The 27994-nt window shown below is 41.0% G+C and overlaps 1 protein-coding gene across 1 annotated transcript; it reads left to right on the top strand.

Annotated features, from left to right (window-relative positions):
- Positions 1-7: 7 nt before the first annotated feature.
- LOC119734186 (coiled-coil domain-containing protein 18-like) lies at positions 8-27994 on the top strand. The gene is made up of 29 exons (XM_038207539.1): positions 8-147; positions 3155-3286; positions 6195-6396; positions 7931-8101; positions 8771-8880; positions 9550-9678; positions 9898-9994; positions 10328-10449; positions 11119-11371; positions 12086-12315; positions 12553-12698; positions 13229-13449; positions 13989-14129; positions 14311-14421; positions 15389-15523; positions 16374-16568; positions 17877-18044; positions 18768-18910; positions 19335-19498; positions 20636-20849; positions 21125-21224; positions 21653-21769; positions 21994-22137; positions 22777-22929; positions 23591-23779; positions 24188-24400; positions 24832-25678; positions 26483-26600; positions 27357-27994. Exons 2-29 carry the CDS (start codon positions 3165-3167, stop codon positions 27493-27495), a joined length of 5094 nt encoding a protein of 1697 aa, XP_038063467.1. The 5' UTR covers positions 8-147; positions 3155-3164; the 3' UTR covers positions 27496-27994.

Below are 27994 nucleotides of genomic sequence, written 5' to 3'. Positions count from 1 at the left end.
ACTGGATAACGTCACTCTCCACCAATCAAAATTCGGGGACGTTTGCGCCTTCAAAATGGCGGATGAAACAAATGTGAAGTTTGCAGACGACATTGATGCAGCGTAAATTCTACGCTTTAGCCTTTGATTGAAAGAATATTAAAATCAGTAAGTTGTTCGTGACGCCTACTGCTCATTTTGTTAATTTAGATTCGCACAATGCTGTTCGGACCAGTTTATACAGGAAAAGAAAATGTAATTGTAAATGTTTTTGTTTTAAAATTAAAGTATGAAACACTAGAGGGCGCTATTTATTGGTATATGAAAAACGTGTGTTCTAGATATCCTCGGCCTGAGCTAGCTCAGCTCAGTGCATGCAGCGCAGAGCCTACCTGAATCATGGAGCTGTGTTTATCATGTTTATCGTCAGACCTCTGGCTCTAGTAACATGCCTAAACTAAACTAGCTACGTGCCCCTATTTCTGCGCACTTGCCTTTAAGTTTAAGTTATATTTTGCAAGGCGTGCATCCTAAAAAATTACATACTTTCACTGGCATCATCATGATCGTATCCTTTGATGCACAAACCATAAACAGCAGCCGAAAAAATGTAGACATTGAAGGCTTTCCCGGAAATTCAGGCAAAGAATGGAAAACATCGGCTTTTTACAGTTAATTACTAAGTACAAATGCAGGCAGATGCTTTCGGGCCTGCAGATGTAAAAAATATGACCGAAAGGTGACCTTTCTTGGTCTCCCAATATCGTCAGTATTATACAATTTATAGTTAAGATGTCATAGATAAGAATTTGCAGTTTCTACAAGGTGTAAAACTTCCGTTTGGGGTTGACACATTTCTTATATTATTTTGGAATTTTTTGGTCATAAGTTTTAAAATCCGACATCTTAAAAACTGTCTCTGTTGATTGGGATGATCAGAATAACAATATCATTGGGATCTACATTTAATAGGTCAATATGTATAAAATCTATTTATGTAAATATAGGCCTTTGTATAAATCTCCAAATAGGATATTGAAAATAATCTTGAAATTACAAAAAGCATACTATTGGCATTGAAAAAAGAAAGGAAAAATAAGAAAATATGTTTGTAAAGCTCATGAAATATATTTTACTATTAAGCCAACAAGCCTAAGTTATTAAAAAAACTGTTTATATTGAGTTACATGGCCCGGACAGCACATATTTTTCATGAAGCGTTCCCTGCGCAGAATTAGGCAGGATTCTTTTCTACAACGCCAAAACTGCACGCTTTGGAATTCCCCACTTGCTGCCACAAGGAGATTTCGCTTTGTTAATCGGTATGGTGGATGATTGTAAGCCAACAATATAAGTTTTGTTGAGGAAAAGAGTGGTTGCTTTGCTTTTTTTAAGCTACTTGGTTGCAAAGCCTTATCTGCGCAGAAATAGGAGGATCAAGGATATAGCTATGCCTGAATCTTGTTTTGCATGTTCACAGTTGATTTTTTGTGTTTTAATGATTTCTAGAACAACTTGGTGGAAAGCTGTTGTTCATGTTGCTCCATTTGTATGTTTGTTTGTTTGTTTTGAATTTGAGGTTTTTATTTTGGAAAGAATGTTGTTACCTGACGCCACTTTTTTCTTCGTCAGTCAACAACATGACAATGAGTCATTGTAAAAATGTTGAAAAGACATGAATCTGGGACTGAGATTGAGAAACTTTTCCAATTTTGTTAGGAAATACTTACAAAATGTTCTTCACTCTCCATATACTTTGTAAAGTTTGTACACAACCGCCGAAGTGGCGTCTGAATACTAATACTACATTCATTCCTTCCCATTTCTTTTTCCTTTCTTATTTTTCCTGCCCCCCCCCCCTTATTTTAATCATGTTAACATGGTTAATTGCACTTTACAGCCCTGAATCCTCCAATTTTCATATGATTTTTTTATAAACCTGAGGGAGTTGGGCATTAAGATTTTCTCCCTGTGGTCGCAATATTGGACATGCTCGGTTTTTTATGATCTAGGTTTGTAGACCTGACAAATAACATGCCTAACGAACGTAGCTCGAAATTTCCAGCTTAATACTATCTACTAGGCTCATGGGGAGATTCACCGTTGAATCTTCCCATACGAGCCTAGTGAGCTGAAAAATTCAAGCTAGGCCTGACGTTATATTAATTTTGACGGGAAAAAAATGCAGTGTCCATCGTAACGACAGTCTACCGTCTGGTTCCCTGACCTGACAGTATTCAGTGTCAGGATCTTTGGCTCTTGGTTCTTGGACTTTTTTCTCTTAAATAAAAAGTAGGATTTTTTTTTTTTCAAATTTCTCAGTGCAGATTTGATACTGCATTCTAGGACGCAGTGCCCCTTTAACATAGACTTTTCATGTGCACAGACAAAGCCCCTTATTGAGTTTTCAAATGGTACCAAAAAAATGCAAACTTTTCAAAGGCTTTATGTATGACTCTCAGTGATGCAGAGTGGCATACTCCCCGTATCTTTATAAATGCAGAAATTTGACAATACAACTACGGATACAAATTTCTGAATGGTCAGGAAGTAGGCCAGGTGCAGTCAAGTACGCCCACCAATGCACAAGCCCCGCACTGACCAATCAATGCAAGTCTGATTTATACACAACCTGTTGGCGAGGTGTGTACGTTTACAGGTTGCATCATGTGTTCCTGCATCCTAAACACATTTACTCTTCGTGCATTGTCGGCAAAGGTTTGCAAATTATGCTTGCGTGTAACTGAAATTGGCAGTTCCGAAGACTTGAAGAAAAATGCTAATTGCCTTTAGCTAACCTCCTGTTGTTTTGAATGTTTACCTTCAGTTTTAGACTTTGTTTTAAATGTTTACCTTCAGTTTTAAACTTGACACTTTTTAGAATATATTTTGGCGAGAATTTCTTCTTCAGTTTTTAATCCAGAACTCTCTACATACATGTGTATGTTTTTTTTCTCTGGACATGCGTTTGAGCCACTTCCGTAGCTGAGTTTCGACTCATTATTTGAACCTTTCTGATCACTTGAGGTACTGTTTTGCAACTGTGATATTGACAATGGGTGCTTGGTCTGTAGATGTTTCCCCATCCAAAGAAAAGGCACAAAACCTGATTTTGTATGAAGCCCAGCATTTCTAAAGAAATTCTTAACTCAAATTTTCCTTTTTTTTAATCCAGGTAATCTAAAATGACATCCGAGTCTGACACAGATGGGGATCTGCTACTGAGGAATGTCAGCAACATCAGAAAGCGACTCCTTCACACGGAGAGGAGCCTACAGCTGTTGCAGTCACCTCGGAACAGTCCAAGGTATGTTCACTATTACCTTAAAAATGCTACAAATTTTTTCGTATTAATTAAAGAAAAACACTGGGCCCCATGAGCGCTCAAACATAGTTTTTTCCCCCAGCATTTATTGATGTCATGTTATTCTTTTATAAAAAAAAATCATAATTGAAAATCCTTAAGGCAAAACGGATGGATGACGATTGAAGAAAAATCATAATTGAAAATCCTTGAGGCAAAATGGATGGATGATGATTAAAGAAATTTAGAATGAAATACAGGTTAAATCAAATTAGGTTTTGCCCTTCACCAACGTTTTATACAGGTTAATATCAAGTGATTGGAAAGCGAAGATGCCAAATGGACATTTCTGCTAATCTTAGCAAACTGATATGAATGAGAAATGAAAGAAAAAATCCACTGAGGTATAGTTATTGAATTATTTCTTCACAAAATTTTAATTATTGACAATAATTCGGCTCTCAAAGGGCGATTTATTTCTGTACAAAGCCTTATGTCAGAAGGTTGCAGATGTCCAAAATTGGAATGAGGTAGTATTTTTGTTAAAACAAAACATACAAATTGAAATTTGTTAGCAGAGAAAAAAAATATTTTGAAGAGCACGAGCATGCAACTTTAATTTCAAACTTTGAGGTGAAAATTATATCAATGAATTTAACCTTTGATAAAAAAAAACAGAAACTTTTACTGTTAAAAATAATTGAGGGCTCAAATTCCTCCAACTAGGACTCATCATACTGATTATTGATTTCGCCAGCCTCATTACAAATTTAATTTCCTTGGATAAGAATGCCCCTTTGCTTCCATGAATGAAGTCTTTTGTTGCGTTTACGCTCATCCGTTCACAAAGGAAGTCAGAGTTGCCCCTGCAGTATGCAGCAGGTGGTAGCAACAGATAGTTTATTCATCATTCATCGACTCATTATCATAATTGGCAAAGTCTAAAAATATTATTTCTTAATTCTCCCTATAATTTCAAACTTTTGATCATAGTTTTCTAATATTTAATTACACATATATGTAGAAATAAAAAACATACAACCATTTTATGTATTCGAAATGTATTAATGAAATATTTCGTAAGTAAAAGTAAGATTTTTTTTATTAGAATTATGAATTATCATTGCCATCAATATTACTGCTGGTTAATTTAAAAAAAATAAGTATGTTGAACCAGAACAAAAATGCTAAAGATACAATTACTAAGCTTTAAAGTTTTCTCCCTACACTGTTTTTGGGTCTTGTTATTTAATTGTTATTTTTCCAGCAACACAACCGTTATTCACTTTTGAATGAGACATCGAGCAAAAAAAAATCCACTCAAGTTTAGAAATGGAATAACTACTTTATAGATTTTGAATTATTTGTGGTCCAACAGTAATTCAGGCATATGTTTGTGTGTATGGTGCAAAAGCAACCAAAAATAAAAACACATTTTCAGAGGGTCAAAGATGTCCAAAATAGGGGAGAGGGAGGAATTTTCCGTTTAAATAAAAATACATAGAAATTTAAAATTTGTTAGGAGAAAAAAAAATTGACAAAGTTGAGCTCAGATAGAGCAATTTTAAAGATTAACATAATGCACAGTATATCACTATTTTTATTGGTAAAATAATATCAGAAATCTAAATTAAAACTAATGACCATTTTTTTTTCTTTAAATAAATCTTAAATAAATAACTTCACGATGTGATTTGATAAATTGTTGACATTTTTTTAAGCGAATAATAAATGAACATTGACTCCTTGTTTTCATACTGAGTTAGCAAAAGACTAGAAAAAAAATCCCTGCCACGCTATCAATGAGTTATGTCAACACGAGTCACAATAGCATAGTAGAAAGATGACCCCGGTAAACTCGAGCACCGTCCCTCATTGGCTGCAGCCTATTGACATTCCCAACTCCAGAGCTATCAAATGCATGTGAAGTATTCTCTCTGGTGGATGTGTGTACTCAAGGGGAGTTTAGCGTGGGTAAACAGACCAGACTCCTTTAGAAATTTTGACAGTTGTTATGGTATCGCTGGAAAGCGTGTTGGCTGATATATTTTTTTAAGGTGAAATCTTTCAAGCTTGGCTTGTTAACGGTGGTTATTAGTTGTACATGTATCTGTCTTTACACCATTTGTTGAATTCAAGGAGTCAACAACAGTTTTTGATTGTAAATTAGGCGAGGTAAGTTGTTTGAAAAATCTTTGTATTCTTTTTCAAAACTCTGGTAAGTCAGTTTATAGTTGTAAAAGCATTAATGGTAATGACCTGTTGAGGCAATAATAAACAGTATTCACTTCAGTTTGTACATTGTATCAGCCTGGAACCAAGTTCGCGAGGTAATGTATGGAATTGGCCAATGCCTCACTGCCTTTGATCTGCTGGACAATTGGACAAAAGGCAATTGAATTTTCTAACAGATGTGCCCTTGACTGAAGAAAAAAATGGCTAACCATCAAAACAATTGTAGTTCCTAGCCTTTGGTTTGCTACTTTAAATTAGGCTGCATGGCTTGTTCAATTTCATCTCTAGATTTGTACGGATCTGAATATAAGAGACCTGGCTCAGAGAAAACCAAGCATTCCAGCATCTTGATTAAATTTGCATTATTTTTTTCAACAACTCTTGTTCCCAAAACCATTCTTCTGTAATAGAGAAAGTCACTTCACATGGTGTACTGTCCGCAAAATTCTCCTAAGTTGGGCCGTCCACCATGCAAAGCCTCAACTTGCAAAATTTATCTCCCATATATTTGGTGCATTGAACACGACTGAACTAAATAATGTATGCAAGGCTTAGCAAACAAATATGATGATCAAAACAAATCCAACACTCAAGTTTTTGGTTTTTAACTTTTTTTCTACTCCAGTTTTTGTTTCCATTTTTGTGACACAAGTTTGTGATGTTTCACTTTGTAAAGGTATGCAGTATCCTCCGACGGTGATTCGTTGGCCGATGACACCTTGCAACCTTTGACCTTAGATGACCTGACAGAGGACTACCTGGACATCAGGTCTAGAGAGGGAAGAATCGCTATCCCGTACAGCTTCCATCGGGACGTGATGGACGAACAGGGGGCACATGGTCTGGACGCTCCTGGTCCAGTACAGCAACCTCAAAGTGTAAGTTGAATGGAGGACTGTATTCATGCCAGATGATATTATTATTATTATTAATCATTTCTGGTAATGAAACCAAGGATTCCTCAAAAGCGCCCTAGGCACTGCAGCTCGCAAGCCTGAAGAAACCTGTGGAGAGAAGACAATGAGAAGAATTTACAGTTTTTGAGGTGGGAGGAAAAGCCCAGAAGAATATTCTGGGGAAAACCCACGGAATCAGGCAGGGACCGAAAACCCAATCCACATATTGGCCCAGGCGGGATTCGAACCCGGGTCACAGCGGTGGAAGGTGAGAAAAGTACCGCTACGCCAACCTGACTCCCCAGTATACCACTGATGAACTGGCGTCTTTAGTTTATTCTGAATGACTGCATGACTGCTGAAGCATTTTTGAGATTTAGGCTTGGACCTTCAGTTGGATGTTTCAAATGCCATCTCAGGTTTGTGGGTTCCTTTTCAGTGAGAGGCTTGTTTTTAGTGATATTTTATGCTGTATCAATTGAAAAGTCAATTAAACTACTTTAGTTCATTTACAGTCGACCCTCCTTAATACAAACTCTGTTAATACAAATTCTGGTTATAGCAAACATAAGGCATTGGTTCCAACTGGCATTTATGTGCATGATTAACACAGGATTCTATCATAACGAACATTTTGGCTCTCCGGTTGAGTTTGTATAAGCGAGATTTGACTGTACATGCAAATTCGGATGAGAAAAAGGAATCCGCTCATCTCAATGTTAAAATGTGTCATAGACAAACCTATTTATTGACTTGTTGCTATCAACAAATGGTTTTGAAAAATAATGAGAAGTTTATAGGTAGTGTTGTCATTGGTATTGATATTTGACTTTAGTAATTCTTTATTACGGAAAAGTTTCACTCTTCAAAATGTCAGTGGAGCACTTCAGCATGACTATCTGCATGGGAGTATGATTTACAATGCTGTGATGATTCCAAGTTATTTTCATATTGTATATTAAGTGAAAACATATAAAATTGCCTTTATGAAATATTTCTCAAAAGGTTTTTTTTAACCCTAACCGCCCTGAATCCTTCAAAATCCTCTTTGCCAAAGTGGAGGAATTTAGAGGATTGAGGTTACATGGCAAAAGTGCGTTACTGATTTCGTAGGATGCACTTTGTCAAGGTCTTGGGCCGGACCTTGTATTGTTTTTGCTCAGCCATGCATAACTATAGGCTTGGATTATGCTTGAAATCCTCCATACTGGTCCAGGATGTCACTGGCCAAGCCTCAACATATTGACAGTCACTGCCACAGGATTTTGCAGGATTCAGGCAGTGATCACCCCTCCACGGACCTTATTCAAGAAATAATGGAGGAATTTGCAGGATTAAGGCTATATGCTATTTTCCCATGAGGCCAATTGGAGGATTTTGCAGGATTGAAGCTACATCCTTGCAAAAAGACCCAGGGAGTTAGGGTTAAGTCTAGTTAAATGTTCTGTTATATGTTGTTGAAGACATGATGCTAGTCCACTTGTCACATATAATTTGTGCATTTTGTTGTTGCTAGAATGGTGCTGTGCAGGGCTCAATGCCATCGGTCCACGACTTAGAGAATGAGACGCTGAGGAGGAAGCTGCAGGCACTGAGAGATGAAAACTCCCAGCTGGTTTCTAGTAACCACCAATTACTCAATGAGCTGGAAAGTACCGGGTATGAGCTCCGCTCTACCAAAAACCAGGTACAAAAAAAATAACCAGTATGAATTTCACTAGTGCATCTACAACGTTGATGCAACAATTCTGTGTAAAAAGTGATGAAGGATTTAGGTTAATAATAATTAGAATGTTATACCAAAGGTATCAAAGTGCTTTACAATTGTTTATCAGGCTGTGTGACCTGAAATTAGCAGCCTGAAATTAGCTTAGTCTGGTCTCTGTACTCACAGGTATTTGCCCATTTATATTTCTGGGTGGAGAGAGGCAATACAGGCGATTCACAATAGTGCGCCTCCAAGAGTTTGCAACGCGTTGGCCAATCACAATGCGCGAAATCAGTCGACCTTTTCCAAACGCGCATTGGGTCGACAGATTTTGCGCATCGTGATTGGCCAACGCGTTGCAAACTTTTGGAGACGCAGTATTGTGAATCGCCCGTATTGTAGTAAAGTGTCTTGCCCAAGAACACAAGCACCATGTTCCCTGTCAGGGTTCAAACCTACGCACCATGGCACATGGGTCGAACACTGTAATCATTGGAGCACTACTACACTTGACGGTTCGCTATTGTGAAAAAAAATGAACACATTAAAAAGCCTAAACACAAACTTTAAAAAAAAAAACATATTGAGTTGTGTGGCCTGACTTCAGCTGTTCCTTTCGTTTCTTTCTGTCCATTTTAATGTTCACAGTTGCAAGCCATAAGCCAGGAATTGGAATCTACGAAAGTTGAAGTGCCTTCACTGCGGGACAAAGTCTCTCAGCTAGAGTCCAGCATCCGACTGGATGACGAAGCACTCAGGTAGAATATGATATTTGAATGTTTCGGCCTCATCGTACTCTCAAGATATCCTGGCTGTGTAATATGCAACTGAGGAACTTGTGTATTAAAGTGGCTTGTTTGGGACTGTTTCAACCGTCCTGTGCATTGCATATTGGTCAGTTATTGTAAAAAAAACACCAAAAAAACCCAGTAATTTGATATAGATTAGGCCAAAAAGATAATAGTTTTGCTTCTGGTTACCCTACCAACCCTATTTTGGCAGCCCCTACCCTAATTTCTTTTTGGAAAAATGAGGAAAAAAACCTAAAAATCATCAGTTACCTTATACCCTTGACTACATGCAGACACTTGCATTTGATTGTCCACACAAAAAATTGCCAAAAACAATACCCTAACTACCTACCCTATTTCCAAATGCCATGTAATCGGAAGCCGAATTTATTTTTTTTGCCTTAGTGAAATGCTCACCTAAAGCAATTGTGCCATTGGTCAAAAGAGCATGGAGCATTCAGTGAACATACAATCTGTATGTGAGTAGGGTATGGCCTCACTTCCTTCTAGATTTGTCACTAGATTTGTCACTAGATTTACAGATAAAACTTCCAACTTTGCACATAGTCTTCCAGTTACCTGAATTCTATTTTATGCAGAATAAAATGGTTTTAATCAGTCCCCTTCTTTTGCCAGGTCTGCTGATCAGAAGCTAGTGGAATACGAGCGGGAACTGCAAGCGAAGGACTCCCTCATCAAACAGGGCAGGGAGGACACCAAGACAGTCAAATCAGAGTTGGGTTACGAGGCGCAGCAGAGAAAAAGGCAAGTCAAAGCTGTAACTGACCCAGTTGTTGATCTTGCAGAAATATTCACTGGATTGCTTGAATACTTGCTCCAAATTGTCAACCTTATCACACTTAGTGATAAACATGTGATGCCACGGCAAACCTTTCTCAGTTTCTTCCAAGTCTCCAAAGAAATGGAGAGCTTCCAATCTTACTCTCTTTCCCTGTTTCTGTCCCTCCTCGTTTTTGTCCCCAGGGCCGAGAATCAGCGAGATGAAGCCCTGCAGAATCTGGAAGACCTGAGCGACCAACTGAACGAGTACAGGAACAAGACCAAGGAGAAATTCAAAAAGGTGACATTGCAGCGTAGCATTGTTGTCCGGTTTCTTTACAAAAGTCTGGTCCAAGTAAGGCCTTCAATGGAACTCTTTCTTGAGACCAGTTGACCTTACACTCCAGCATGCTGAAGGTCTCAGTGGACTTAGACTAACACTCGGACTCCACAGGTCAAGTCTGTAGTTGAGCCTATTTCCAGTTTCAGACTCGCATGTACTTAAATTTTTCTTATTCACTGTTTTGCCTTGAGCAAGCACTTGACTTGTACATCATGGTGAAAGACTATCCAAAATTTTCAGTTAAATGTACAACTTTGACGCCAGTTTTTGTTGTGACTTTCATATACACAGTACCAAGGCACGGAGGACCATCTGCGAGACAGCCTGCTGCACTGTGACAAGGAACGAGAGGAACTACTGGAGAAAGCCACGGCCTTGGAAGCAGAACTGCAAGATGCCAGGGAGAACTTCAGGTGAATACGGTGATGACGATAATAATGATGATGTTGAATGATGATAGCGATGATGATGCTGGCTTTTAAAGTTGCGCTCCTCGTGATATTTTCGAGTTTCATCCCGAAAATTAGATTCCTTTTCTAAATTGCTATTTTTCTAGCAAGTGATTCACTTTTGAACGAGACATCGACAGAAAAAAATCGGCCTATGTTTAGTTATTGAATTCTTACTTTACAAATCTCCAGTTACTGGCTGCCAGACAATGTGTTTGTGGGGTAGGCTGATTCTTGTAAAATAATCAGTATTGATAACGTTGGGACCAAGAGCCAGGCTGCTGGACGAGCGATCTGTTTGTGCTTGAACAAAATTCAATTTTTCGAAGGGTTGCAGACGTCCAAAAAAGGTAAAAAGAAGGTTTTTGGGGTTGGGATAATACATTATAACTCAATAACTTTCTTCGAAAGTTGATAACTTTTGTGTTGCTAGAAAAATAGCGATTTAGAAAAGGAATCTATATTTCAAGATGAAACTCAAAAATAGCATGGAGAACGCAACTTTAAGTGAGTTTTGAATGAGTTTATCACAATGGAGATAATTTCCGTGGTTAAACACGAAAAAAACTTTATTAAACAGAAATATTTTTTCTCCCCATTATTGATAAAATGTGATTTCTATTTTCACAAAAGGGTATTAAAAGAGGAGTCGTCCTGTGACTTGCAAGCCTCTACCCAGGACCTGCAGTCCACCGTCTCCACCCTCCAGCACCAGCTGAGCCATCTCAGGGAGGACCTGGATGCCAAGACCAAGGAGAACGAGGAGTTGAAGGAGCTGACTGACCGACAGAATGAAAGACTCGGTGACTGCCAGAGGGACATCGAGGCCAGCCACAGCGAGCTGAAGAGATTGGAAGACATGGCCCGCAGGCTTCAGGCACAGATGGTGAAAAAACAATTTAATCCATTTTCTTGATTTATTTTTCTGCTTGGTGCAGAAATGTACCAAGCAAAGAGAAAATTGATTAACCAAAACAGGCCAAATTGTCTTCTAAATTAATCGGCTTTGACAGATTGGCATCTGATTCATGCTTAGCACAGAATTATTCTAAGCATTATTTTCTGCCTCATAGCAACATACAATTTGGCCCAAGGTAAGCATTCATCCCAACAAATTTGAGCCAAAATGTTTGTTTCCAGTCCCACTATAGAATCTATTTATTGTTTTTAATTGAGGTGCTCATTTTCTAAGTTACTGAAGTTAATTAGTTTTAAATCAGACTTTGCGTGAAAATTTGGTTCCTGATTAATTGACAGATGGTAGAGCGAGGTTTAAGGAGGACACAATCTGACTTTCAATTTGTCTTGTGAGGAATTACTGTTCTGGAAGACCCTGTTGTACGATCGTATATCCGTCCTTAGAAAAAAAGGCTACACTGAAGTTGATGTTGGAGGCTTGTTGGTTACTGGTTTAGGCAGGGAGGATTTATTGTAATGGCCTTTCACTTGATTTGATTATGTGTAGTTGAGACTGGATTTTATGTGGTTGACTTGTAATGACTTGCACTGACTTGTAATGACTTGAACTTTTTTTTTGCACATTTTGGACAAAAACATCACCTGAAGAAATCTGATCCCCATTCTCTCATTCCTGACTCAGAGGCACTCTGGAGATTCGTCCCTCGCCCCCACCAACGGCTACGACATCCCTCGCCCCGTCCGGACCAGCAGCCCAGCCTCGGACCCAGGCCTAGGGGTGCACCCCAGCCAGAGGAATGGAAGCCCTGCCCTAAGTGCCCTGTCAGCTGACCACGCCTATGATACCAGCTGGAGCGACGATTTGGATTATGTCGGCGCTGGAAGCAACAAGGCTCTAATAGCTCAGTTAAGGTACGGACTCTGCAGAGGTTTATTGAAGTCAGTCAATCAACAGTCACGTGGAATCCATTTGATGACCTACACTTAGTGAATTTTTTTTCTCACAATCACTCAGGACAACTCTGAGCATACATTGTTCATATAAACATACGTCTGTAAAGGGCAAAACCAAATATTGAATTTACATCACCCGAAGTAAAAATTCCATCTCATGAATAAGTGATTTAAATTTTTTGTTTTGGCACCAAGGATGAAGTTAGCAATGAAGGAAGCAGAGAACCAGCGTCTACAGGCAGCTCGGCAGCGAGACACGGCCGGCGTGTCCTTGTCAAGCAGCGGGACCATGGACGGACTGCGCTCGGAACTCACTGCCCTGGTGGAGAAAAACAAGATTGGTGAGTTGGACACGATCACAGTGGACTCCGTGTGTGAACAATAGAGGGCGTGACCACCTTCGTGAGCCCCTTTGGGAGGGACACACCACATCTGCGTACTCAATCACGCACGTATGGCGTAAAGGATGCATGACTAATTTTATTCTAAAAGTGCACATAATCGTGATTTCTTGGCATGAGCATCAAAAGCTCTGAAACAGCTCAAGAGCAACGCAATCTGGCCTATGCCCTCATGGGTACGCACTTATCCTGGCCAGTGGAGAGAGACAATTGCAGTAAAGTGTCTTACCCAAGAACACAAGCAACAAATTCCCTGTTAGGGGTGGAACCCACGTACTGTCACACATGAGTCCAAACACCATAACCATTGGACATTTGATTCAATTGCACGCTGGTTGACAGTGGTTGTGTCTATGCACTTTCTCCCTGACATCGCTGTAGCAAAGAACTCTTTTGCTCTGGACATCTTCAGTTCTCAACAATTTGTGCCATCTTTCAGTTGAATTCTTTGCTCTGCCTTTTCCACCCAGGTGACCGCAAGGCCCACGAGCTAACGTCAATCATCAACCGTCTAGAGGAGGAGCGCACCCGTCACGCGGGCCAGCTGGTGCGCTTACAGGAACGTCTGACGGAGCAGGAGTCCCACAGTACGGCCGTGGAGTCCCAGCTAGACCACTACAATGCCCAGCTCAGGATACTGCAGGACCAGATCACAGAGAAAGGGGGACGGGTGGCTACACTGGAGGCAGAGGTAGGGCAAACATATCTCCCAGTATTGAATAAATCAGGCATTGAATCATTGTATGCTTATGGAGGCCCCCAGTAATGGCGGATGCATTGTGCTAGCATTCAGTGTGTAGTGGTTCCTTGTCCAGATTGGTCTTAACTTATGAAAGAAATGGACAGTTTCACTGATTTTAATATGCTGAAATTTTGAAATTTGTAAAAAATTACATTGTATTAGTTTCATCAAGTTTACTTCCAATTGGCCTCTGAAACTGTTTTACCATTTGTTTGATAATTCAGTGTCCAGATTTGAGATGCCAATATTTCCTTGGACAACTTGCCTCTCTTGCTGTCCCCAAATTTGTTAATTTTCTGTTAATTTGTTAATGTATTTTTTAATGTTTTTGAGCACGAAAACCACTACACTTTCTATTGTATACAATTGTATATAAATAGCAATAAACCAAATCTTATCTAATCTAATCTAATCTAATCTAATGTTGTCTGTGTATCTCACTTTGTTGTTGTTAATCTTAATTGCTTTTGTTTCTGCCTTAAATTTAGCTCGGGAAGAAGAATGGTCTCATATCCCATCTGGAGGAGCATCTAGCAGAGAAGACAGCGTCCATCGAGGAATGTACCTCCAATCTGACCGAGCTGGACCAGCAACTCAAGGACCAAACAGCTGAGCTACGAGAGATCCAGGCAAGGTTTTTTTTATGAAGTCCCCCATTACAAGTCTGATAGCCACTCAGGGTTAGGCGGGGGTGGTAAAAGGACTATAACAATTAAAAAGGCTATAAAACAGAAGCCCTTTACAGATAATACGCAAAAACAATATCAACTTGATCTCACGGCCGTCTCATTACACGTTGTCTCCTTGTAGAACTCCTTAGAGAGGAAGTCGGAGGAAGCAGAGCAGACCAGCGAGACACTGACCAAGGTCAAGGAGCTCCACGTACAGCACTGCCAGGAGATGCAACAACAGATTGAAGCGGTAATTACAAAACTAGCCATTCCTGTACCACGTAAACTTATGCTTGTTGCAGTAAGGCGATGAACTAGAGTTTTTTTCCTTCAATTGTAACTTTTTGCTAGGAAATGTTCCTAATGTACTTAATAAAACTCAGTGCAACAATCAAAAAGCTTTTTTTGGAGGGAGTCTGGGAGCAATATCATAAAATTAGAACAATAAGCCCAATTCATATAAAGTAACAGCACTTAATCCATCATAGTCCAGCAAAAGAATGTAAGGAATTTTGTAAGGAAAACAGGAAGAAAATGTTTGTTTTTCCCCTCTAGTGAAACAATTTTAGAGTACTCTGTACTCAGTGCTATCCAAGGGCCTACAAGAAACAAAAATATTTTCATGATTCATAGTACTATCAGTTTCAACCATGTAACCCCGCATAGAAGTTTGTTCTTTGTGCATCCACATCTCAAGACGTAATTTTCTTCCTTTATTATCTCTTAAAGTGAGGGAGAAGGGAAGGTGTGCTTGGCTTCAGGATCTGTTTTTAGAACTAGACCAGTGTTATACAGAAAACTTTCATTGGTTGGGGTGATCATAACATGTAGTTTAAGCTTCTACCAACCTGAAGATTAGTAGGCAAGCTTTCATCCACTCCTGTGGACTTTCTCAAGCCAAGTGATTGTGTACTCAGTTTCTTGCTGTCTGTTGTCCCGAGATCACTGGAGCGTAGATAGGTGATAATGAGTAACCAGAGTCCCTATTCAGTGAGGGATTAGACCAGGTTGCTTTAGTGAAGCTGGACTTAAAGGCTCAGTTTAGGACATTTGTACTCAGTGGGGGAGTGACTCAGCCAGTCAGTCAGTCAGTCTTTCAGTGACTCCGTCAGTCAGAGGACAACAGGCTAGCACTTCGGTCAGACAAAAGCAAGCCGTGGAATATTTACTGCTTTTACTTGTTTGACTTGATCTCTTTTATCTGTGATCTTTGCTAGCTTCAAGAAAGCAAAGAGGCCCTCACCTCCCAGCTAGAAAGCATCAACCAGTCCATTGATGAAACCCAAGGGGAGCTGACATCTCAACTGACACGTAGTAAGCAGCTGGAAGACGAATTGGACCTGGCTAAAAAGGTATGTGAATTAAGCATATTTATAATTTTGAGCTTTTTTGAACAAAATGAAATGTTCTTTGTTTACAGACTTTGTGTTACTGCACATTCAGCCATAAAATATGCAAAAATGGAAGAATCCTTTGAAGAATATATGTTTGAAAAATTGATCAGTGGTGTTTGTGCCATGCTTACGCCATTCCTTTGGGTAATCTTTCGGAATTCTGCACTTGTGAAGGAGAGACATTTGTCGGAAACAACCTTTTGTAGGTAGACCACGAGTTGTGAAAGCTGGTCTTAATTGTTTAACGGTCCCATGCGAGTTAGATGACTGCAAACCTGCTTGGCTTATGTCCTTCTATGGCTCTCCTAAGGAGGCCACTTAGCTCCATCTAGCAAAGTCCAGTAGTCCATTTTTCTTATCATGGATTAGGCCAAAAAAAAGAATAAGTCGGTCTCTGGTCAGCGCGCGCATCGATTTTAACCATGCGCGTTGATCTTTTTTTTTTTCAAAATGTTCCGTGGTAGCTCCAACAGCGCCCTCTATTTCCGCACCTCCTCAATTTTTTTTTACCAAAGAGCACCAAGGAATGGGAAATTGCACCAAGGTAAATGATCGAAAGCACCAAGGCAAATTATGGAGGCCACCAATGTACATGAGGACACCAAAAAAGCAAAATAGTACCCACCTTGTCTGTACAATCCACGCTGAAGAAAAAAAAAAAAGGAAAAAAAAAAAAAAAAAAGCCGCGTGTCTGGTCTGACCAGAGACCGAATATTTTTTTTTTTTGGCCTTATCTGAGTTTTTTTTTTGGGGGGGGGGGGTTTTAGAGTTTTGATGGCATTCATGTTCTCTTGTTTCTCTCAACAAGGAGCTCGATGACAGAGTTCGAGAGCACAGGGAGACCACCCAGACCCTGCAGCTCAAGGCCAAGGAGGACGCCTACCGCGTCTCACAGCTGGAGACGGCACTGCTAGTGTGCAAAGAGGAACTCACTGGTTACATTGAGAGACTGGACAATATGAGGGACAGACACGATAAGGAACTACAGACCAAGAAGAGTGAGGTGTGTACAGACACTGTGGTACATGGGGTGGGGGACAGGAGGAGATACAGGGTCATATTGCTAGTGTGCAAAGAGGAACTCACTGGTTACATAGAGAGACTGGACGATATGAGGGACAGACATGATAAGGAACTACAGACCAAGAAGAGTGAGGTGTGTACAGACACTGTGATACATGGGGTGGGGGACAGGAGGAGATACAAAGAGGAACTCACTGGTTACATTGAGAGACTGGACGATATGAGGGACAGACACGATAAGGAACTACAGACCAAGAAGAGTGAGGTGTGTACAGACACTGTGATACATGGGGTGGGGGACAGGAGGAGATACAAAGAGGAACTCACTGGTTACATTGAGAGACTGGACAATATGAGGGACAGACACGATAAGGAACTACAGACCAAGAAGAGTGAGGTGTGTACAGACACTGTGGTACATGGGGTGGGGGACAGGAGGAGATACAAAGAGGAACTCACTGGTTACATTGAGAGACTGGACGATATGAGGGACAGACATGATAAAGAACTACAGACCAAGAAGAGTGAGGTGTGTACAGACACTGTGATACATGGGGTGGGGGACAGGAGGAGATACAAAGAGGAACTCACTGGTTACATAGAGAGACTGGACGATATGAGGGACAGACACGATAAAGAACTACAGACCAAGAAGAGTGAGGTGTGTACAGACACTGTGATACATGGGGTGGGGGACAGGTGGAGATACAAAGAGGAACTCACTGGTTACATTGAGAGACTGGACGATGTGAGGGACAGACACGATAAGGAACTACAGACCAAGAAGAGTGAGGTGTGTACAGACACTGTGATACATGGGGTGGGGGACAGGAGGAGATCCAGGGTCATATTGACAGTGTGGATGATATGACGGACAGCAAAGAGGAACTCACTGGTTACATTGAGAGACTGGACGATATGAGGGATAGACACGATAAGGAACTATAGACCAAGAAGAGTGAGGTGTGTACAGACACTGTGATACATGGGGTGGGGGACAGGAGGAGATCCAGGGTCATATTGACAGTGTGGATGATACGACAGACAGACACTGTAACGAACTACAGACCAATCAAAGTGAGGTGTGTACAGACTGTGTTAGAAATGGGGTGGGGGATAGGCAGATCCTTGTGAGCATACGGGATGAGGCAAGGGGCAAGCATAAAGTTAATTACAACAAAGAGTGCCAAAATATATTGTCCCAGAACTTTTGCACATAAACTAAGGACAATTGGAATTATATTACAACTTATAAATACGGAGTATGTTGAATATTTTGACGGAGCAGACGAAGAAGCTTGAGAAGCAGTTACAGCAGGCCAGGGACCAGCAGGAGAAGAGCGCCGAGCAGGTCTTGGAGTTGGAGCAGGCCCTTGAGGAACGGCAGCAGATGCTGCTACAGAGCACGGCACGGATGGCCGAGCTGGAGGACAAGGAAGGACAGCTGGAACACCAGGTGAATGGATAGTCGCTAAGGTGTTTGCTAAGCAGATGCAGGGTACCAGCTAAGATGTAGTGTGATTTACATTGCTTGTGACTGGTTCCCTACTGTTTCTTGCTTAGCATGTAAAAAATGTGGATAGCCAAGCACTGGTTCCCGATCCCTTTGACTAATAATTTATTAACTAATAAATAATTTCTTGTCTTTGTTTTCTCTTCTTAAGGCACTTTGCTACAAGCCATGGCTTATTAGGATTGTGCCTCCACAATATTGTATTTCGCTTTCTGTTATGTATTGTTCAGTATGGAAATAAATGTAATATTGAATTGAATTGAATTGAATATGGCGAGGGAACCACCCTCAAGCACTCCATTGTTCAAAATATATAAAAAAAAGAGTTATCTAAAGTTAATAAAACATTTGTTCTATACAGAAATTTTATTAAAAAATAAATGTTATAGCCATTTTGATTTTTTGGATGTGAAGTATTTTTATTGCAGTATATTCTTAAGGTTTTTTGCTGAGACTTAAAAATATGCAATACATTTTGCCAAAAGCTCTAAGAAATAGGGTTCAAAGCTTGAATATGGCTGAAATTAAAAAATGGGGAGAAAATGACGCTAGCATTTTTAATTTCTTAAAGAACCATTGAGGTGAACACAGAGTTAAAAGTTTATTGAAAAACTACAGTTAATATCATTTTCAGAAAAACAAATTTCATAACCTGTCTCTCTACAGGTGTCGCATCTGGAGAAGGGTCTAAACCATGTGACCACAGCAGCAGAGAAAGACGCCGCCTTGATCGAGAAGAAGCTACACCAGGCTTGCATGGACCTGGAGGATAGGACCAGTCAGTTGACAGAAGCTACTCAGGCTCTGAGGTAGGGAAAACAGTCAGTTTGCATCACCGTCTGTCAAAAAAACTTTAAAAATCAGAAATCTATAGAACTTGTAGAAAACTTCAAAACCTGTAGAAAAGAAAATCCACAGAAGTTAAATGAAATTGAGAAGCAAATTATGAACTCGATTTGACTGTAAGAACTTCTTTTATTTATTTTTTGCAGTCAAGCTGAACCTTTCATTCCTAGATCATCAGTCAAGGCCCGGTAAGAGCTAAGCATGCCAGCACTTGGTGGGCAGACTTGCAGCTACAACCAAACCCTTCCCTAACTAATAATTTTGAGACTTGGAACTGCAGCTCGAACCAAGGCAAAGATGGCCAAGACTGGCACTTGTTCAACAGACTCGGAGCGTAACCTAACTAAATGTTCATACAGTCAGATCTTTTTATACTTCCTTCAACAGTCAAGCCCAGTCGGAGCTAGCCGAAGCTGAAACCCGGTCAGCAGACTTGGAGCTACAGCTCAGCCAGACCAAGAAGGACTGCGACAACCACGCAGCCAAGGCAACCCAGCTAGATATGGACCTGAGAGAGGCTAAACTACAGCTGGACAACATGACACAGAAAGGTGCAAAGCCTCAATAATTCACTCAGAGAGTCAGAGAAAGCCAGCGCAGCATTGTCCTTTGTTTGTACCTCCTCAGTATTGACAAAAGGAACAACAATGTTTACGTAGCTTTTAAATGCTGTCTTACTTTTGTTGAACTTACTACAGAATAAACTAAAATGAACCTGTGCCCTAGATGTTGACGCTCTCAATTTTTTGATATTTTCTAAATTGACACATCAGTCCTAACAGAACCTCTCTTAACGGCAACGTGACATGGGTACACTAATAAATGAGCAGAGAACTAAACAACTACAGAAGAAGTAAAACGGCAAAAGAAAAAGAGGCAGAGCTACCTAGAGAAGGGAAATTGATAAATAGACAGTATTTGCCATCATTGAAAAATGACCAAGTTCTTTGATTTTTTTTCAAAAGTGTGAGCACTTTTGATCAACTGGTTGATTTGTGACGTATGTTGTGTTCCACCGTCGTGCTAATATTACCATACAACTGTGGACAAAGATTATCACAAATATCTCTATCCTGGCTCCCTGCAATTCTTTGCAGTGATAGCCTGCAATGACGTGACAACTTTTGGCTGGTCCCAAATAGTCAACTATATATTCCCAACCATCAACGTGCATAAAGTCCGTGAAGATCAGCAGAGATGAAACTTTTCAGATTTTAATCTGAAATCAGACTTTTTTAACTTTTCCAATGAAATTTCAGATTTTTTAACGTTCCCACAAAAATGATTATTTAAAAAAATTTCCACAAATCATTTTTTTTTTCATTGTAATTTCCAAAAAAAGTCCATGAAAAGTCAATGAATACGGCACGTAAAAATTTGCACAAGTGCAGTAGTTTTAATCTCATTTACCGGTCGTGAATGGAGTGATTCTACGGTAGAAACACCTAGGCCAACGCTGATCGGATCCTTTTCCAGCTGGAGGAAAGGTTAAATACTGACCTATGACATGGAAAAAATCACTGGGTCCCACGTTGATGTGCTGCACTGCACTGCGCGACGCTGTGGCAGCTCGGACCCAAGGTCCAATTTCAGTTTTTTTTTGCGAAGGCCAGTTTCATCTCTGGATCAGTAGGACTGTAGTTAAAATTAGTTCTCGATCAGTGATTTTGTATTTTTCACAACACCAGTTTCTGACCAGGAGAGTTCCCTGGAGACCACCAGGCAGGAGAACAAGTCTCACAGGGAGCGCTCCACGGAGCTGGACGGGGAGCTGCGCCGGGCCCAGCTGGAGATGCAGACAGCAACCAAGCAGCTGTCTGAACTACAGCGACTGCTACAGCGCAGCCGGGCTGAAGCCAAGCAGAAACAGCAGCGTATGCAGGAACTCAGTGACGAGTTGAGGTAACGTAGACTCGGCTTGTTTATTCATGATTGCAGGGGTGTGTATTGTGGAAGTTTACAGGTAAAATTTTGTTCTTCTGAAGAAATCAACCATCTGCGAAAAAATGAAGAGTGACCTTATGTGTACCAAATGTGTACCAACTTGTGTTATGGAATACATGGTCTTGCTTTCAGCCTGAGTTTCATCCTTCATGCAAGGACTGATGCTGTAGTATTTCAAAGGGAAATTTGACTGAACGTTACATAATATCATTGCTGTCTTTCCCATTGTCCAGGCGTAGTCAGAACGAGGCTAGGAATCGGGACCAGGACATGGTGGAGATGGATGAAGCACTGAAGAGCAGCCAACGAGAACTGCAACAGAGAGCTGCCCAGGTAGGCTGGTTGGCTGGCTGGCTTGGTTAGTTGGTTCAGGATATGGTTACAGTACACAGCAGCTTCACAGGTGGTGCTGACATGAGTTTTTAATCTTGTCAGAATAGAAAAATAAAATAAACCACAATCCAACATAGGGCTGGATAGCCCAGTTGGTAGAGCGCCGGTGTTTAAAGGTGTTTAAAGAAGGAAAAAGGAATCAATATTATTACTATTCACCACAAGTAATCAAGATTGAGTCAAGTCACAAACTATCAAAATGAACTCGAAAAAAGAAGCAAAAGTACTTTATCATCGTTTCCTTAGCGCGTGTCCTGACAGGTGGCTCAACTCATGATTTGACTAGATATTTGTCTTGAACCTTAACTCTGATTAGTTTGGAATGTGACTTTTGAAACTGTGAATGAAGGATCTAAATTTGTGTGAAGGTAAACCATCTAGATATGGCGGTCAAGGAACACCAGAGCGAATCGGAGCAGAAGATCCTGCAGCTGGAGAACAGTCTAAGCAAGAGCCAGTATGAACTCAAACAGTGCTCTAGAAAGGTGAGATGGTTTGACAGTCTAGTCTCTGCTCAAGTCATTGCAATCTCAATCCCACCCTCTCAATCCTCTATAGTGGATGTTTTTAAGTGTAATATTGTTGATTGACTTGTGATTTGACTTGTGATTTGAATTATGAATAACTTGTGAGTTGATATATAATGTTTACATTTGACTTGTGAATGACTTGCAATTGACTTGTGATCAATTACAATATTCTGCCATAGATTGGTGAGTTAGATGACAGGTGTGGTGAGCAGCAAGAGACACTCAAGGAGAGAGCCTTGCAGGTGCAGCAGCTGGAGCAAGTAGTGAGTCGACAGAAGAGTGAGATCAACCACAAGGCCATGGAGATCACCCAGTTACAAAAGGTCAACATAAATCCTCTTGTGAAAACACATGAGTTTTACTTGATGAAATGAGTTATTTAAACATTGAAGGAGTTTTTTCCACAAAATAATCAGAGTTAAAACGTTTATTATAAGATTCATTTGTAGGTTATGCCCTGCAAATGAATCTTATGAGTACTGTATGTTTAAAACCGTAATCTTACTGATGCAAAATTCTAGCAAGAACATCTAAACTCCTTTTCCAACTATTGAGTATGCTTGTAAGTTGCCATTTTAACTATCATATTGATGGATAAGTTTTACAAAACTGCTCCTTGTTTATATCTTGGTTAACCCAAGATATATAGGTCAATCAAATCGGACAGTTTCAGTTAGGTTTCATTTCTAGGAAGTTGGAATTTTTTTTGCCAGTGAAAGTTTGTTAACTAGCATTTCAACCAGATGCATTTGTTTGTATTGTATCCACTAAAATCACTCTGCAGTATTTTCCTTGGTTAGAATGAATGAAATCATAATAAACAATTCCATACACATACCCATCTAGTCATGTAATCAACCTTCCCCAACTAAAATGGCTCATCAGGAAAATATCCCGCAGCTTATCCCCACGATTTGAATGTTCCTCCTGAGATTGAACTTTGTTTTCTCTCATCCCCACAGAGGATAGAGGACCTGAGCCATCAATGCAGCAGCCACCATGAGGAAGAGCTGGCGCAGGGTCAGCAGCTACGACTGACCAGAGAACAGATGCAACGACACCATGTAGAGCTGACTGAGGCTAGACGACAACTGGCGCAGGTCCAGAGAGAAAAGGTGCCATGCCTTCAAATCGTTCACTGTCCCCATCAGTCGAAAAAACATGATAGGTTCCAATTTTATGACAGTTGTAGTCAAGTAAGTAACAAGTTGGATCACAAGCTTGCGAGGACAGCTGTGTTATAGGGAACTGTAGTTTTGCTGTTGCAGAGTTATGCTAACTGTACCACAAAAAGCTGTCCTAATCTAAGTCTATTACATTGCTTCAAATCCTCCTGTTAACGTGTGTGTGGGTATTCCTGTCCATTTTAAGCAAGTGTTAGAAGCCTCCTTAGAAAGTTGTGTGCTTAGCCTTACCTTAAAAAAGACCAGTGCACTTACATTTGCTGCAAATTGTTCTAAACAATCCCTGCACATAGTGTTGCCGACAGTATTCTTTTTGTAATGAGCGTTTTCTGACTATAGACTTTATCTCCTGCTTTAACTTCAGTTTCCCAAATCCATAATTTTTACATTTCTCACAAGGGATTCACAGACTCAGTTGGCTTATTGGGTCCACTGTCCTCCACTTCACATCAAATGGGAATAATATGACGCCCTATTATTGGAAATTCATTTGGCTCAAGTGTCAAAATGTTCTAGTGCCAAAGCTGCAGACAAAGTCACGTTTTGGAAAACGATCCTCTATCTTCTCATCTTTATGACGTTTTCTTATCAGGATCAGTTAGCCAGAGACTACGAGGACGCTGTCGACCTGTGCCATGGCAAGGACGAGGACCACGCCCGTCTTGCCGAGGAGCACGGGGCCGTCATGGCGCGGGAGGCCGAGACGGAGACAAGATTCGGGGCGGAGCTGGAACGCATCCGGGACTTGCAGCTACGGGAGATGGAGGTGAAAGAACAAGAGGTGGGTAGTATTGACTGATCTTCTTGCCTTCCATTTCAACTTTCGTAAGAAATATCGCCAGGCAGGATGTCATTCAATCCAATTTGTCAAAATTATACGTTAACTTTGGAGTGTGATGTATAGTGCTTTTTCAATAGGAACCGCGAAGCTCTCATATTAACCAGCCTTTTCCAGGGCCTTGCCTGTTGTTAGACGACTTGAATAGCATAGATAGAAAGCAAAACCAAATACCAAAAAAATGGTTTTCGTTCTTGGTACCATATGAGATTAGGATCAGCTAGCAAAACTCCGGCAAGCTTTATGGTCAAGTTGTAAGAAGTTTCCAATAGTCACAGGAGGTCATGTGTCCACGCCAGTGGACAGCAAAACCCAGTACTAATAGATGAAAATGCCTTATTGTTTCACCAGCTGGCACAGTTGCAGGACAGCCACGCAGCGTTGCTGGCTTCTAAGAACCAACTGGAGGCCAGCCACCGATTAGAGATCAACAGACTCAAGGAAGCAGAGACAAGGAGCAGACAGGAGGTAGAGTCACTCAGGGAGAAGGTGACGGGCTTGGAGAATGAGCTGGCAGCCAGGAAGGAGGTGATCCAGGCGGCCAATGAGGCCATCGTCATCAAGGTAAGCTGGGGTTGTGGATTTCAGGTTGTGGATTTGTAGTTGTGGATGGCTGATTTGTGGATTTTAGGGGAAGATGGCTGGCCTGAAGAATGAGTCACAAAGGATGTGATCCAGGCAGTCAGTGAGACCATCTTATGATCTTACTCAAGGTAAGCTTGGGTTGTGAACTTGAGATTGTGGATTTTAAGAGTTGTTGTTTGTGGAGTTTTGGAAGTGGATTCTAGCGAAGAACATCACCAGTCTGAAGTATCACTGCTGGCCAAGAAGGGGATGATTTGGTTGGCCAATGACACCACTGTCAACACTGAATACCAAAGTCAGCAAAACTAGGGCTTACACATTATAAAGGTTCATTCAGACCTGTCACCACATACTGAGTTAATGTTTAAAATGATCTCAACTTGAGCATTTTGCTATTGTCCCTCTTTTAGGAAGCAGAAGTTGCCCGCTTGAATGCCCGCATATCAGGCTACGAGAGAGCCACTTTCGGCACCCAATTTACAACTCACCAACCTCCCAACCGCCCCTCCTCCACCCCTGGCAGGGGTAACATTCCCTACCTCATCCCTCCCCTTATGTCCCCCGCGTCCCCCCATTTCCAATCTCCGAGGACTGTCCTGCGTCGGAGCGCCTCAGACCACAACCTGCCATCAGCTGGGAGTGGCGACGTCCCCGGTACCCTTCACAACGGTCTCCAGGACATGCATTTGCATACAGGTTCCCCGCACCATGGTAAACACTCAAGGCACCTGACGGACACTGGTTACCAGTCGTGGGGGCCGTACATCAGTCAGGACTTCCATGAACCTGTAACAACCCACAGATACGATCCACAGGATGCCCACTCACGCAGCAGGTTCACGAACGAGCCGGCAACCCTGGGCCATTTCTCGGACACTGACAGCGTGGAGGATGCCGAAAACTTTGAAACCTTACAAGGGATGCTTGCATTTGTGAACCGCCACATCGCCGGTCACCAACAGCAAGATCCTGCTACCCATAGTGACTCCCTCAACGTAAATAACTCCAACTTCTCTGGTCTCACAGACCGCAGGCAGTCCTCAATCACCCACACAACTCAAGAGGACTCTGAATTGGCGTTGGATCTCTCGGAGTTTCAGCAGGACGACAGAAGGCAAAGCTGGGAGAGTCCAAGGAAGGGTAGGGAAGGGGCCAGGACTTCCCTGGGTAACAGAGAAAGAGGAGTTTCTCCATCATCCAAGTCGCCAGACAGAGGGAGGGCTCAGGTTCACAAGCCAAGGATCATGAAATCACCTGGTAAGGATACATTGAGGAATGTTAACTAATTCCTGAATTTAAACTGCACAGTTTTCACATCAGGCTTGAGACTTTATCCTCAGATCAGCCGATTTCCGTATTTAAAACCGTCCATTAGGGCTGAATAAACCAAATATTCAAATAATCGATCATCAATTGAATATTTGAATAGGGTTATTTCTTTTGATTCAAATATTCGTAAAATTTGAGCGGCCTGAAGGAGATAATGAAAAAAATCCAGGATGTGCTTTTAATCGTTTCAGTTGCAGGTCCTTTTTTTTGTCAAATGCTACATTTTTGTAGTAAGTCATTTTTGGGCATGATTTGAGAGCTTCCATGAGAAAAAAATAGCCCAAATTTCTTCTTGCAAATCAGTTAAATATCATTGCGCTACCTCTTCTTCGTAGTACTTTAAGAAGCTCTTTGTCAATTTAAAAACAAACACTGGTACATGCAAGTCCCGATAGGGGACCAGTTATGCTGGTGCACCAAGTAAAATAATCGAATACTCAATTATTGAAAATGCACAGACCTACCTTTCATATGTACCAGGTGTCAGTCTGCCTAACTCTGTCTCTGTCTGTCTCTGTCTCTGTTGAGAGAGGTATTTGTGCATGGAGTCAATACCACTTGGCCATCGCATTGCAACTCAGTCCAAGCCATCAGTTCAATTGAATTTTCTGAATAAAATATTATAAGATGAGTCTGTCATGTACGAGGATACCAATTCTATATTTTGAAATATCTTGTGTGATTGTATTTCGTTTGCAATCTACATTTCTATTCTATGCACTTGTTGATCAGGTCAGTCAGATGGTTCATCTCCAAAAGTCCTACCTCTTAAGAAGCGTCTAGCTACTCAACGGGCCAAGCTGGTTGCAAACAAGACGGCGACAGAGGCACCTCTCAAGCCGGAAGACTGGTAACAAAAGATGCATTTTGGGTAGTGGGGCCAGAGAACAATTTCATTTACGACTTCATTTTGGAAATTCCAAGGCAATTTTGGATACTAGAGCTGTGAAGCAAAGAAGACCTAGCCTTGCTCCAAGTCTGGATATGTATTATATTCTCCTCTGTCACCTCAGCGTCTTGACTGGGCTTGCCCGGGATTGGGACTTGATAAATTAGGGTAACAAAATTCAAATTCAGTCTTGGATCAAGACTAACAAGACTTGGTCACAAGGAAATTGTTACCAAGTCGAGTTTGGTGGCTTTTAGTTTAACCCACCCTAACAGATATAAAGTAAGCTGTCATCTAAAGCTCTAGTGTGCTCAGTGCTTGCTCTGGTGGGATTCGAACCCATGTCCTCCTGCTTAATAGTGCAGATATTGCGTGGAGTGGAAATTTGTGTAGGAGAATTAGTTCAATGGTAGTTTTTAGTTTTGTTGCTTACAGTTGTTCTTCAAAAGGATATTGTTTTAATATGTTTATGTGGCTGAAAATTGAAAATTTTATTTTCAGCCACTCGTTGAACACATTCTCCAGCTATTTTCAAAATGATCGGAGAATGCACAAATTCAAGATTTTTTAGCATTTCTGTTTTAGCCTCTGAAGAAGAACTTGCTAAGTTCGCAACGTCAGGCCACATTAATTTTAAAATTCAAGATCATTTATCATTGCAAGTATAGATTAAAAAGATATATTCGGTGAGGTGTTTTTTTCTCTTCTCCTTCTTAGCATGGCGGATCTGCAGGACAGACTGCGAGCTAACGATGAGAGGCGTCGCCGCATAGACGACCAGCTGTACAACATGAGGGACCACGCCCGCAAGATCACCAACCGCATCCTGGGAAAAGACGAATCCGAGGACAGGTAGATAGAAGGGCTCCCTCTAGCAGGGAAAGATCACCAGCAAGCAAGATCACTGACTGCCAGTCTGAGAAAGCAAAAACCTGGTGAACAGATGAAGGAAAAATAGACCAATCACGTCATTAGGATCGGTATTGTGCGTGCAAAGGGCGCCCTCTAGCAGTGACTGATTGCCAACAAGCAAGATCACCAACTGCATCTTTGGAAAGAGTGGACGAATAAAGGATGAGGAAAACTATGTAAGAACAAAGGCCTGGTTAGGCTTGGTTTTAGGGCGCCCTCTACCAGTGTCTTTTGATGGGGAGATGTCAGTACTATTTTCCATCCTGGTACTTCCCCACTAGGTGCATATTTCTTTTGTTCCGGACAATGGCTGAAACCCACGGAATAGTCTTGTATACATTAAGGGGAAACTGGATGTGGAAATGCATTTGGCTTTACAGTCGAGTCTCGTGAATACAAACTCGTTCGGACCTAGCCAAATTGTTTGTTATATCGGAATTTTG

The sequence above is a fragment of the Patiria miniata genome, unplaced genomic scaffold, assembly GCF_015706575.1.
Source record: "Patiria miniata isolate m_02_andy unplaced genomic scaffold, ASM1570657v1 HiC_scaffold_27, whole genome shotgun sequence".
NCBI classification, from domain to species: domain Eukaryota; kingdom Metazoa; phylum Echinodermata; class Asteroidea; order Valvatida; family Asterinidae; genus Patiria; species Patiria miniata.
The sequence above is the reverse complement of the archived record's forward strand: the minus strand, read 5'-3'. Positions and strand labels throughout refer to the sequence as shown.